Genomic DNA, 14,442 nt, shown 5'->3' on the forward strand with positions numbered 1-14,442 from the left:
CACAGGCACTGTGCAACCAGCCATGGGGCCCCGCAGCTCAGCCATGAGAGGTGCCTCTCTGTACCAGTGAGGTAATGAGCCACGCTGCCCAGCTCACCCTAACCCCCTGTCCAGCCCCTCTTCTGCTCCCACCCTATTCAGAAAGTTTCCTACTAGCCACAGTGATGCTCAGCTCCTGTTTCTTCTCTCCAGCCTTGTTGGCAGCATGGCACGTGTAGATCCCTGCATCCATCTCAGTGATACTGGCGAAAATGAGCTGCTCTCCCTCTTGGTACACCCTGCCAGCAGTGGGAACTCGTTCCTGGTTTCTCTCCCACCAGACCTGGGGTGTGGGTATGCCTTGTGGGGCAGTGCAGGACACGCGATGCCCCTGGTTTGCTGTCAACACCTTCGGGGAGAAGGGTGCCATGTCTTCGATCTCTGAGAGGAACAAGAGACCACAGGGCTCAAAGAGGGCAAGAACATGCAGCCAACCCACCAACACCATCATTCACAGGGGAGGCACCACTTAAAGGTGAGAGCACACAAACTGTTTTCTCCCCTCATCCAGACAGCAAGGATGAACCATTGCACGTACTGACCCGCTGCTATTTGTCACAAAGCTCCAGAGTGGCACTGGAGCTCTGGGACCCACTGCCCACCCTGTCACCAGCCCCAGGACCTCACCTGCCAGCCGCAGAGTTGCCTTCAGCACAAGAGTTTTCCCCCTCTGCCCATGGCCAACGCACTTATAGACACCGGTGCTGCGAGCCCTCACCTGGGTGATCAGCAGGGAGCCATTGGCAAACACGGTGGTCCTGGGCACGTGGGGAGAGGAAGGGCTCAGTGGGCATCTCTGCAGGACATGGCCAGAGCTACAGCGCTGAGATGTCATGCATGAGCCCCTGAAACCAGGAGGATGCCACGCCAAAGCTTCCCACCACATGTAAACAAGGAGATGGTTGGGACACATTCTTCATGGAGGAAATGAGCTCGTAGAAGTTTTTTTTCTTGAAGAGCTGGCTCCCACCAAAAAATGCATCACCAAGCAGGAGCCAGTTGTGGGAGCACACAGAGCCAGGGGCAGGGGACACAAGGTGGCGCCCGGGGGCTGCCCAGATGGCACTGCTCGCTTTCCAGAGTCTGGAAGAGACACATCCCGGCTCCGGGATCGCTGTCCCTGCCCTGCAGACTGCCCATGCTTAGGCTGCCTGGGGCTTAGAAACACTCCTGGCTCTGGGGATCACCATGCACTTGGATATAGAAGTGCAAGAGAGCCATGGGCTGTGCAGATGCTGGGAGCTGGGAGGTGTTCCCAAGTCTGGGGATCACCGTGTGTTGCATCTAGTACTGGGACACATCCCTGACTGTCAACTGCCCCAAGTGGGTGTCTGGAGCTTGGGCTTCCCTGGCTCCATAGAATCACCACATCTAGGGCTGAGAGACATCCCTAAATGTGGGGTTATCATGCACAGGCATCTAGAAATGACAGCCCCACAGATTTGTGCGAGGACAAACTGCTCCCTGAGTCCTGTTCAGGTAAATGCCATGCACGAGGTCCCTGCTAAACCCAAGCCAGCCAAGCTGAGAAACCAATCCCCATCACCACTCTGATGCTGCATGCTTGCACTCATGTACAGACAGGCTTTGACCTCTCTCTTCTGGAACACAGTGCCCCTCTCCTCCCAGCCCTGCCCACATCACTGGGGTCCCTATTACTTGGATCTGTTGGTGACAGGGTTGTCTTCAAAGAGCCATTCCTGCGTGGGAGGGGGCACAGCTGCAAACTGGCAGTCAAACATGGCCTCTTCGTTCTTGGTCACGATGAGGTCCCGCGGGACGATCACTGCCTGAGGAAAGCTCTCGTCTGCAATGGCAGAGACCACAGGAGGGTGAGAGGGACAGAGGGGCCTGTGGTGTCCCCACACCAGTGCTCTGGGAAAAGCTCAAAGAAGAGCTGGGTGTGCCCTGCAAGCCCAAAGGAGGAAAATGTGCCAGCACAGTTGGAGTTAGGGACTCAGAGCCCAGGACTGCATGTGGGAGCTGCTCAGAAGGGGAAAACCCCTCCTGTTTCCAGCAAGGCCCTGAGCACCCTGGCTCCTAGTGAACAGATCAAAGCTGACATTGGACAGCAAAATTCCCCTGTCCAGTTCCAAATACTCCTCTAATGTCAACAATTCCTGTCCTCCTTAGGTCTTGCCTCCAAAGGCCAACAGGGCATCTACTCACATGGCAATGACATTAGCAAAACCAGAAGCACCTACAGCCTCCAGGGTGCTCCATTACAAAAGAAGACAGCATAAATCTGCTCAAATTAACACACACAGACAGGGCTGGGCTCCAGGCTGGCCAGGATTCCTTGGCTCTGTCTCTGCCCAGAGGCTTTGCACAGAGGAAAGCCGCACAAGCCCGAGGTTCCCCTGCAGCAGAGGGGAGGCTGTGAGCAGGGCAGTGTGACAGCTGGGACACAACTCACCGATGACATTGAGCGTGAAGTTGTTGTGGCTGCAGACGGAGCCGACGGCGCTGCGGGCGCAGCAGTAGTAGAGCCCGTCGTCATCGGGGCTGGCGCTCTGCAGGGTCAGCGTGCGCTCCTTGTTGCTGACAGAGTAGGTGCCGTGGCTGTCCGGGAGGGGGCTGCCATCCCGAAACCACTGCCACGTGGGGCTGCAAGACAGGGGCGAGCGGGTGACCGGGGGCACGGCACCGTCAGGGCTGCCCCGAGAGCGGGTGTGCGGAGGAGACAGCCCAGAGATGGCCCATTTCCCTGGCTCTCCGTCCCCGCTGCCGGCCCCGACACAGACACGAAGCCATGAGACATGCAGCCGAAGTGGACGGGACACGACTGGGAAGCGACGGAGAGTGACTGCAGCACACCAAGCAGCTCAGCAACTGGACTGTGACAGCCCATCCTTACTGTGCTCCTCGCTACGCGGCTCTGGGGAAGCCGTTTGCCTTCTCCCACGGCGCTCAGCACAGGCTCAATCCTGCCTTTCGCCTTCCCTGACTCTACTGAATTCTTGCGGGAGAGAGGAGGGGAGGTGGGGGAGGAGCAGAAAGAAAAAGGTGGCGGGGAAGAGGGAGGGGGATAGAGAGAGAGAGAGAGAGAGAGAGAAAGAGACCACACAGCCAAGGTGCAGGGGCCCCTGGCAGGGTCCACTCCTCAGGAGGCAACCCTTACCGTGGGTGGCCATCGATGTGACACCGCAGCACCACTGTGGAGGAGGGCTGGATCTCAGCTACGCTGGCCGGCTGCTTCAGAACCACACTGCCTGTCTCAATCCCTGTGGGATCAAAGAATACCAACACAGCTGGCTCTCCAAACCTACAGAGCCCAGGTGGTGGTTATTGGTGACTCACTGATAACCAGGAGGCAGCAAGGGTACAAGCATGCTTAGAGATACAAATGCCCTCAAACCAGTGTGGAGTAAAGAGACGCCCACACTGCAGAGATCCCACTTTGCCCTACGTAGCTGTTCTTTGAGGGTTAAGATGAGTTCTGAAAGGACCTGCAGTGCCCAGGACACACTTGCTGCAGCAATGTCCCAGTTTCATATGAACAAAGAGGAAAAGCAGCAGTAGAAAGCATCTCTGACAGCCTCAGGGACACCAGAAGACACAAGAGGACTACAGGGCAGGATGGACATGGCAGCTGGAGAGCAATCCTACTTGAGCAGCCCAAACCATCCAATCCCTGTCTGACCCACACAAGCATTAGCAGACAGCCTGGAAAAACTATTTCCAGCCTAAAGAGAATGCTTTTCCCCGTGCACCGAGGGCAGCCCCGGGCTGTGGTGTGTCCCCGGGCGCCTTCGCCCCACACTCACACTTGATGTTGAAGGACGCGTTGGCCGTGCGTGCCTCCTCCCCAGTGAGCACGTTCCTCGCCAGGCACTGGAAGACCCCGGCATCCCGGTGCCGATCCACGGCAGCAAACTGGAGGTTGCTGCCTTCCTTGAAGCGCTGCTCCGTGTCCTGAACGGGAAGGCCGTTCTGCAGCCACTGGAACTCCACGTCCGCCGGCTCCTTCACCTCGCAGCGGAGGATGGCGCTGCGGCCGTGCAGGGCATCCTGGGAGTACGGCTCTTTTGTGAAAAGAATGCTTGCCTGGGTCCCCACGGCTGCAAGACAGAAAAGGGAGGGCATGTTTAGAGCAAGGGAAGCAGAAGAATGGCTCAGGTAAGCATGTGTCATTCTCAAGGGTCTCCAGACAGTCAGAGCCATGTTAGGAGAAACACAGCTCAAAGCACATCTGTCAAAACTCATTCAGAGTTTTAACAGACCTGTGCCTGGATGCCAGCACAGCTGCTTTAAGCAATCACTGGAACAGGGCTGCCTGAGCTTGCCACAGCCAAGGAGGGCCCTCTGCTCCCTGCGGACAGGGGCATTAAGAGAGCTCCCATGACCCACTACAGAGTCACACTTCCAGCCTGAACAGAAAGGTGTCTTGCAATGTGTGAGCCAGGAAGGCAGTCACAAAGCCCTGGAGAGCAAGCAGCTTCCTGGGCAATTGCAGTGTTTCTTGGAGTGCTTCTTGTCCTGTTTTTTGGGATGCATCCTAAGCTCCAGCCTTGCATCAAGATTGTCCCTGACCAGAAACACTCACAGATTGTTTCTAGGTTTTCCTCAAAGTCCCTCTCCTCAGAACTGTCTCTGACTCACCTCCACATTGCCAGCAATTACCCAGAGAAACACTGGTGTGGAACAAGGATTATCTATGGGAATAAACACAGCAGCTGCTGGAACACAGCACAAGAGGATGCAACAGGGACACCACAAACTTGCGCTGGTGACTCAGCCCACTCGCAAGTAGAAGCGGAAACAATAAATTGCAATAGCTGTCCTCGGGGTCTGGTAGTGGCCCGAGGGGCTGGAGGCATCTCTCCACAGAGATGGAAACCCCAAAGAGCCCTCCTTGACACACTAATGCCCATCCAAGAGCTCGGGCAGAGTGCTTCCCTGGGCAGTGCCTGGCATGGCTGCTGAGGGACCTCTGACACATTCCCAAATCTGGCTGCTGCCTGCCCACAGCCAGCCTGCAGGCGCTCTGCTCTGGTTACCAGCTGGAAAAGCAAGGGAAGCAAACAAAAGGCAATTCAGCACATGAGGATGGCTCTTGGACCCTGTTAGCAGCACCATGCTCTGCAGGGAAAGGGGCCAAGCCAGGCAGATTTCGAGCTTCTTAGAATGGAGACGAACAAGAGCATGGTCAAAACAGTGTGCTCCGACCCCTGCAAGAGGAACAGCCTCAGAAAGTGGTTGCCTGGATAAGTTACATGAGCAGTATCAAAGTCCAGATGAGAGGCAGCTCCTCTTTGGACACTCAGCCACATCCTCCTACCCGGCATTTGTATAAAAGCCTGGTGAAGGGATACGATTTGACAACACATCTCAGTCAGACAGAGCTAGGGATAAGGAATCCTTTCCCAAAAGAGACCTTTTGAAGACCATCAAATTCCAGGAAGCCACAAGAGCCCTTCCCATGCTGGAAAGCCTTTGGAGCCTGCTACACAGCACAGGGGCCAAGGCAATGCTGCTCATGGGCACCCAGTGTCAGCCACACATTTCCTGCAGTGCTGGTCTGTGCTCCCCACTCACAGCAGCAGCAAGGCACTGACACAGGCACTCAAACAGGGCTTCATACATGTCCCAAACACATCAGCCAGGAGCAGGGGCTGGATTTTGCAGTGACGCTTCTGTCACTGAATTCCCAACTGAATTTTCTCTGATCCCAGAGCTGTGAACTCTGAATTTGGCTGTTCTGACTTCTGCAGCTGAACAGCCAGCTCCACGCACTTCTCTGGAACCTGTTGATGGTCCCGTTTCCCTGGGTCTCATACTGAGCCAAGTGCCATCAACATGCTGTGCTCCAAGGGTCACCATATCCAGTGAAGTCTCCATGGGCAGCTGCCATGCACCTCCCCTAAAGGCAGGAACTATCCATCAGTCTGTGACAGCTGTCTCACACACCCGAGATGAACACACGCCTCAAGGTGATACAACGTGCAGGAACATGTGTCACATCAGATCTGTCCCCACTCAGCAAGGCAGCAACCACCCCAGCTCACTCAAACACAGCCATGTGCTCCACTGCCTAAAAGCTCCAGAACATCAGGAGCTGAGCTCACGCCAGAGCAGGCTGCTGGGTCAAACGGGAAGGAGGAAAGGGGAACAGAGCAGTCAGATCCACTCAGGTTTGAACCTACAGGACCCAGGTCTGCTGTGTTCCCCAGACGTGCCTCAGGACACCAGGCACACGCCCATCAAACCACAGCTGTATGGCATAAAGCACGTGCGACGTGGCAGGATACACAAAGTCATACAGGAGATGGGTTTGTTCTGCTCCTGCAGTGCCAGCCTACTGATCATGCTAATGCTGGAGTTTGTGATGAGACACCTCTCCCTGAAGGTGCAGACCATTAGGGTGTTAAGATGTTATATTTTAAATTACACGCACTTCTAGCATTAAATCATTGGCATTACCAATGTAAGAGAGCTGCTTTCAGCCCATCACTGAGAGCACAAGTGCACTTTACTCAGCACTGATCACCTGAGAGCTTCAGCTGCCTCATCACAACCATCCTGCTGCTTCACCATGCCCATGTCCAGGGAGGGGGACACGGCTCTGTGGACAGAGGACATGATGGTGGCTTGGCACAAGTCTCACACGGGAAGCAGGGATTTTACCAGGTGTCAGGAAACACTGGGATCCAGCTCCCTGGTGAAACAGGAGGAATTGTTCAAGTTGTTTTCCATGCTGGGGAAATGGACACAAGCTTTTCAGCTCAAGCAAGATGCCTGTGATGAACACCTCATGAGCACAGGTGTGTGGGATAAATAAATGTTAAACTGGGATAAATAAACGTTAAAGTGCAGCAAGAGCCACAAACTTGTGTTTTGTTTTGACAGTAGCATCCAAGATGCCATTGGTGAACTGGCTACACATGCTGGAAAGCATTGTCCCAACCATATATCACATTTGGGCTGCAATGAAAGACAGGAGCAGCTAGATGTGGCCCAGAGGAATCCTCCTTGAGTTTTGGGGTGCAAGACATCAGAAGCCCAGAGGTGGACACAGCTTTTCACAGTACTTCAATCCAGAGCACCAGGGCCCAGTGTTTGGAGATGGGAACTGCTGCACAGCCCTGGCCCCGGAAAAGGCTGCAGCCAGCAGGGTCCATGCATCCCCTCCACCTCCTGGGCTTTTGGGACAGAGGCTCAGGGAAGCTGTCTAAGGAGAGGGCTGCTCTGTGGGATACCATTATGCTGGAGTTTGTGTAAAACCTGAACAAAGCCAACAATCTCCCCCGGTGCTGAATAAAGAAGAAAATTACTTTCTTTGTTCCACTCAGCAGCTGCAGGACCTCCCAGCTCTCCTGTGCGGCACAGCCATGGCCACGTGTGGCTCAGCCACTGGAGGCCACCTCAGAGGAGAGAGCAAAGGCAACCCCAGCTCACACTGGACACCTTCCCAAAAACTTCTGCTGTGGTTTCATGAGCTCATCTGGGCTGGGACACATTGCTGGGAGCTGCTGAACAAAGCAAAACGATTCCCTTAGTGGGAGTCATCTCAAAAACTATCCAGCAATGCCACATCAGCCTTAGCAAGACAGAGCCAGTGCAGAGCAATCCCCCAGCAACACAGCTGGGCCAGCCATGGTCCTGCAAAGCCAAGGCAGCATGGAGCAGTCCCAAATGTGTGTGCTGGCAAACATCCGGCCTCTGCAGATGCATGTGACACAAGCCACCCCTGGCTGGGAGGAAAAGAAACCCTCCACACATGTTTCTGGACTAAAACAGTCTCAACTGTGGCTACAGAAAGCTTTTCAGGAAATCTTCAGCCAGATTAGATAAACATGTTTGAAATGCAGCACACTTGAAAACACCCGGTAGTGTGCTACCCAAAGGATACTTAATTGAAATGCAAAACCCTCCTGTTGAGGCGATAAAGGTTAAGTGAATTGTGTAGGGAGGTTGAATTGGTACCTACAGGTCCTCAGGGTATCATTCCCACACACCACAAGGCAAATCATCTGCAGGGAGGGGACACAGACTAGTAGGATGCACAAGGATGGAGAGAAGAGCAGGCTCAGATCCCATCCTGGCTCTGAGATCATCCTTCAGGCAAAGATCTGAGTGCAGGACACAGCATCCTCCAGGCAGCAGTACCCTCTGCTTAAAACTAATTTCATTTTTTTAGGAAGGCAATAGCAGCTTCCCAGGAAAAACAGTGGCACTAACATACCTGCATTACCAGTCCTAGCTTCTAACAAGTGTATCTCAATTCACTTTTTTGTCTTGGGATGTTCCCAGGACCATTGCTGGACTCCAGCCTGAGCATGTGCAGAGCATTTCAGGGTGACAAATAAAATCAACAAAGCCATATCCAGGACAGACTTCTGAGCAACTCTGTGAAGTCAGTCACTGCTGTCTAAGCTCTTGCAGAGTAAGTTTTCCATCCTGTGGGATTGCCAGGAAGCAAAGAACTCTGGTAAAGGACACCCAGCCCTATGGTAGCCAACCCCCTCAAAGGCTGCCACAGCATTAAGGCAGTGATGTGGCAGCGGACTCAGCATGGACTGGGAATGTCTTTGGGACTATTCTCCAGAGCTAGAAGTGCTAACTAAAATTCACTGCTTCAATGCCTCAGTGCCAGCTCCATAGGCTCACCTGGGGGCACTCCAGCAGCCCAACACCATCTGGGTGCTGCAGAGCAACTGTGCAAGCTGAGGAGACCAGGCAGCACATCTCCTGCCCTGCTGGACAGGCCAGGCTGCTTACATCTTGAAACAATCCGAAAACCATGGTCTCCTCGCCTAACGACATCGCTTGGGAATGCGGCCTCGACCACAAAGCCTTCAGCTGCTGCACAGCCTCAGATTCCTGCTGAGTCCACAGTCACCTCCCTCACCTACAGCCCTGCTGGGGGAGCAACAGGCAAGGCAGCTGGAAGCACAATGCAGGGCTCCACATCCCCAGCCCTGTGGGAGACCCATGCTTCCATCCACCCCAAAATGGCCACATCCATATACAGCTCCTGGGCACCAGCTCCTCCGAACTAAAAGAGCTCTGGACAAAGGACAGAAAGGGAAAAGGAGAGGATCCATTTCACTGCGTACCCAAGAGTTTACCAATCTCTGAGACACCACAGGATATGAGTAATCCCAAAGCTGCTTGCAACCAAACCAGGAGCTGAAAGCATGGGAATGGGATTCAGGAGAGGGCTTTGTGCAAGTATAAGGTTTCCTGCTTGGAAAGCAAGCCCAGCACTGTGGTGCTTCTGCAGCTTGTAGCCCAGCCCCATTCTCCAGCCAGGCCCCAGGAGCATTATTCTGCAGACTTGCTTCCAGGAGCACTTCAGCAAAATTCACCCTGGGTTGGCTCAGCCAGATGTGCAAGCCAATTTCTTTAATGCTCTGCACCTGGAACAGCAGTTTAGAGGAGCTGCAATTCATCTCCAGTGCCCAGGACAGCACCCAAACTGCATCCATCCTTTCTCCCCAAAAGAGAGCCATCCTCTTCCTCTTCTTCCCTGCCAGCAGGAGGCCTTGGACCTACCCCAGCTATGCAGGGGGGAAACGTGGCTTAGAAGAAACAAAACTAAGACCCAGAAGTGCCAAGATGTGATGGAAGCAGTCAGCTGCAAAAACTGGCCCAGCCAGCTGTTCTGGCAGAGGACATGACTGGCCAGCATCTGTTTGGCCTCTCAAAGCAGAGTGGACCTCACATGCTCCCAGGTCAGAGCAAGGAGCTCACAGCTGTCCCGGCTCCACCACGGAACCAGCTCCTCCTGGGGCTGCACAATGAGTGTGCAAGTCTCAGACCTGAGGCAGGAGCTGAATGTATTCACACCACCAGCTCAGCACTGAAGGAGACCAAGAGCTTTGCAACACACTGCTAAACGTTTGTTCCCTGTCCATCTTCATTCATAGCTAGCAAAGATGCCATGTTCCCTGGGAAGGCACTGCTGCAGCACACAGCTGGGATGCCTGCTCCCCCTGGCTCCCCAAACCTGCAGGGCCCTTTGCAGCACCCCAGGAGCACAGCAGTTCACTAAGGGAAGGCCCTGGGCCCCTTGCAGTAACCACACAATGCACTTTGCTGCAGAATGGAGTCCAGGGATACAGCTGGGAGAGAGCAAACTGAGATGGCCAGAGATGCTCCAGTCCTCACCACTAACTTGAGGTGAACAGCAGGAGTAGCCTAAATCTATCCCCAGGCTGCAGCACTTCAGATTCAGACTGAAAGACCAGGATTAAGAGACCCTTTCACCAGTTTTAAATTCAGCTACTAACTCTGGATGTGCCAGCCAACTAACAGACCTCAGCAAAGCAAGTTGGCAGCGACAGCTTTTAGACCCCTCAGAATCCATTCTCAATACATGACCACCCCACCATATCCACACTGTGACCTTTATGCTTCTGCCCCTGCACTGCTCAGACCACTGAAGAAACAAAGCCCCTGCAATTTGCCCAGCAGCAAGACAGGCTATTGCTCTTTGATGAGAAACCACTAAGGAAAAGGAGGATTTGGATGAGCTAATGCACTCACTCCCAGCTCTGTAAACCTGCAACAAGGCAAGGCAGACACAGGCAGAGCTGCCACTGCATCCCCCAGCAGCATGTTTAGCTGCTGCTAACCCCAAGCAAAACCAACAAACCAGAACCACAGCTTGGAGGGTGACTTGGCTCCCTGCAAGCCCAGGGGCAGAGCTAGGGGCCACAAGAAAGGCAGTCCCCGAAGGAAAAAGAGCAGAAGAGACTGAGAAGCTCAGGTCCCATGTCCCAAACACAGGACTGATTTATCACCTACTCTCTGAGAAAGACATCAGCTCACACTTTAAGAAAAGACCATGACCTGTGCTCTATCCCCAGGCCACAAAAAGCACAGCAGGGATGGTGTTAGGGCCTGGGGTCCTGGCCTCTCACAGGTTTCAGTATCACACTCCCAGAAAGCATTATCAAACAGGTCTTGTCTTTAGGAGCAACTCAAACATCACTGTCTGCAGGCAGCAATTCCTTCAGTTGCCAAGTCCTCGGGAATGGCTCCAGCACTTAGGCTTTGCTTTTAGTCACTCTTGGATCAAAGAGCAGCAAACTCTGCGTTCAAGCCCTGGCTTGCTTCCAAAGGCTGGGCAATGAAATCACTGAGCTAGAGCATCCTGAGCTTGCTGGTCCAGAGGACTTGACAAGCCCTCTGTCAGAACAAGGCTCCACAGCCTGCAGGCAGGTTTAACTCCTCATGTGCTGCCTGTGCGCTGCTCAGCAGCGGCTCAGCCCACGCAGCCTTGGCAGCACTTCCCACAAGGGAGAAACACTCAAGACACCGAAGTGCTGCTAATGCTCAGGACTGCAACTCTCCCGACAGCCTCTTCTTCCTGCTGCAGCCAGGCACAGCTTGCACAGTCCCTCTGCCCACATGCTACCTAGGGCCCAATGGGCTTGAAATATCTCTCCTGTTCTCCCACATCCCCATCCACAATTGTCATCCTAAGCTATTAGCAGCACTTTGCTTGCCTGCAGTGCCTGGGCTCCTTCCAACCCATCCTTCACTGCAAACAGCCACATCTCCAGAGCAGCAAGCCAGCCCTCTCCAGACCAGCAGAGCCACAAAGAGCAGCAGGCAGTAAAACCACTCACCTGGCCTCCTGTCCTGTCCTCTCTGCCACCACTGGATCAGCCAAGCACTTCGTACCTTATCCCATCTTCTGCTCCCCATCCGCTGCAGCCCCCAGGACACAGAGTGCCAAAGAGCAAGCAATGCACACCAGCATCTGCTCTTTGTCCCTGCGAGGCTCTCAGCGAGCACAGGGCCCCATACAGACCTCCCATTCATGTCTCCAGCAAGCCATGTGTTTCCTGGCACAGCTCACTACGAACACACTCATATAAAAGCAGATTTTTGGCATGCCAGAACAGGGAACGACACATGGGTCAGCTTTTGCTCCCCTCCTGGTCACAAGCACAGAGCCAGCAGGCTCACTTGCACCAGCTAAAGCCATAGAAGCAAGCAAGGAAAATCATGAATGCTCAGTAACGTGAGCAAAGCCCCCTGCCTCCTGGGCAGGCCCCTAGAGCCACAAAAAGCAGCTGCTGGGAGCATGCCTGCTCCACTCACAGGCTCTTCCCTGCTTAGCAGATACTGCTGGAACAGCAGCCAAGCCAAACACCCTGAGATATTTTGCATCTCCAAATTATTTCCAGCTAGCGTGATCCTCCATGCGAGAGGTTCCAGTGGAGAAAGCCTCTCAGATGGGCAGGCCTGCAGTAAACCACCAGGCCAGATGGAAATGGTTTGAGTCAGGCAAGGGGCTCTGAACACAGCGAGCAGCACATCTGGAAAGTCTTTGGGCACTCATCATATAAGGTTTTTAAAACGACATCTTTTCCCATTCCAGTTAAAGTAAAATCAAAAACTCACTCTGCACCCAGGAAAGCAATCATGGGCACAAAGCAGCATTTCCAAGAAATGCTCTGCTAGAGTGGCTTTGGCTTCATGAGGCAGGAGAAACTGGACCAGTACCTAGGAGCTCCAGGTCCTACTGTTGTGGATCTAGATGACTGGGAACTTGGGAAAACATCATCTATTTGCCCTACAATTGTATCACACACCTGGATCCAGCAGCTGTGCTGTGAGAGTGTGGGTCTGCCCAGATGGCCACTGAACCTCTGCCTTTGTGGCAGTTCACTCCAGATTTGCAAGAGACATGATGCCTGCACACCACCACTGAGCTCACTCCAGGTGAGCCACAGCACCTCTCTCTACTGCTTTCTGTCTGGAACACAACCAAGCAAATACTGAGAAACCAATTCTGCCCTTCAAACAAAGCTTTAGAATGGAAAAAAAAAAAACAAAAAACCAAAACCAAAAACACAACCCAACCAAAAAAAAAAAAAAAAAAAAAAAAACCAAAAAAAAAAAACAAAAAAAAAAAAAAAAACAAAAAACAAAAGGGACAGAGAAAAAGTAACCACTTAGCACAACTCCCATTACCCTCCCAAAAACTGTTCAGAGACACTGCAAGCTGTGGGGTATTCCTACCCTTCCAGGATCCCATACATGGGAATGGCCAAGCCCAGTTTCTGAGCAGTTATCACAAGGAACCAGAACAAAGCCACTGGTGTTTGAGCACTGAATCAAGTGCTGGAGCAGACACTAAGGCAGCACTGCCAGTGATGTGCTGGGGTGCAGCTGGGCCCTGGGAGAGCTCACTGCTGCACACAGCCCCATCCCAAGGCAGGCAGGTGCTGCTCACACATCTGCTACAGGAGAAAAGGCCATCAGAACTGACAAAAAGGCTCGGCACAAGGACACTGAGCCCAGGGAACCAGCTGCAGACTCTTGACAGCTGCCAGCACGTGTCACGATAGCGAGGCTATCCCGGCACTGACCTCACCCACTTGCCCAGTTCAAACTAGTTTGAGGCTTCCCTGCCTTCCCTGTTCCTCATGCTGCCCTTCCTACTTCCCCAGTCCAGACCTGAATCCCAGTCCTCTCCCCAGGGACACATCCCACAGGCTTGCCTCTTCCAAGACCATGCCAAGCTCAGTTTCCTGTCTCTGCCATAACCTTTATACCAGCAGGTAGCAGAGACCCTGCCTTCCTGTGTGCCCAAAGCCAGGCAGCAGCCACTCCAAAGCAGCAGAATGTGATGACACCCTCTGAAGGCAGGGCCAGGTGGGTGGGGAGTGAGGGAAGAACCAGCTGCTACACTGGCAATGAAGAAGAACAGCAAACTGGGGTGCTACTCTGCAGCCACAGAGCAGTGAGAGTATTTCAGGAGGTTCCTACTTATTCCCAAGCCAAGCAGGACTGCTGTCAACCCCACTGCAGGCTGACCTGATCTTGTGGGGCAGACTCCATGTTGCACAGTTTGTCCCCAAGGCTGTGGGATTTTCTAGTGGTCTCTACAGAGAATGTGTCTGGGATGAACTGCGAGCTGAGCTTTGCACCAGTTTCTCCCAACATCTCAAACAGAAAAAAACTGGAGCAAAAGAGGGAACTCCCCATGGTAGCCAAGCTCCTTGGCTCCCTGAAACTGCTGGGGCTGCTGAACCAGAACAACTGGCCTTGGAGCTGCAGGAGTTGCCTGTCTGCCCTGGGAGCACGTTGACACCGCTCCGAGCCATGCTCTGCTGCGCCCCTGCTCCTGGCACCTGCTGCAAGAGGAGGCACCTCCAGAGGACACTGCACCACGGAAAGAATGCCATTCTTTTGGATCACTGGGTGGTCCCAGGCTCTTAAGAGAAGTCCAGATACCATTTCTGAGCAGCCAGCCCAGAGAACCAGCCCAAGCCATGAGCGCAGCGCTGCAGTGGAGATGGGAGAAGAACAGGGCAGAGACAGCAGCCAGATCACTGCTTCTCCTGCCCCAGCACTCAGGGCACAGCTGGTCCATGGAAAAGTGAGTGGGACCATACCTGCTTGCTGGGCATCACAGGCAGTGGTGGCCATGGGACTCCC

General features: G+C 53.7%; 1 protein-coding gene across 3 annotated transcripts in view; it reads right to left on the reverse strand.

Moving 5' to 3' along the window:
* The window catches only part of PTK7 (protein tyrosine kinase 7 (inactive)), a 34,759-nt gene that overhangs the window by 8,409 nt on the left and 11,908 nt on the right, over positions 1-14,442 (reverse strand). For 2 of the 3 annotated variants that reach the window (XM_041408261.1, XM_041408260.1), the window contains exons 2-7: positions 3,807-4,100; positions 3,161-3,263; positions 2,456-2,646; positions 1,699-1,846; positions 667-797; positions 154-420 (exon numbers count right to left, since the gene is read on the reverse strand). In XM_041408261.1, coding sequence (XP_041264195.1) covers positions 154-420; positions 667-797; positions 1,699-1,846; positions 2,456-2,646; positions 3,161-3,263; positions 3,807-4,100 — 1,134 coding nt within the window. The other variant, XM_041408262.1, reaches the window with a different exon arrangement.

The sequence above is a fragment of the Onychostruthus taczanowskii genome, unplaced genomic scaffold, assembly GCF_017590055.1.
Source record: "Onychostruthus taczanowskii isolate IOZ18803 unplaced genomic scaffold, ASM1759005v1 scaffold298, whole genome shotgun sequence".
Lineage (NCBI taxonomy): Eukaryota > Metazoa > Chordata > Aves > Passeriformes > Passeridae > Onychostruthus > Onychostruthus taczanowskii.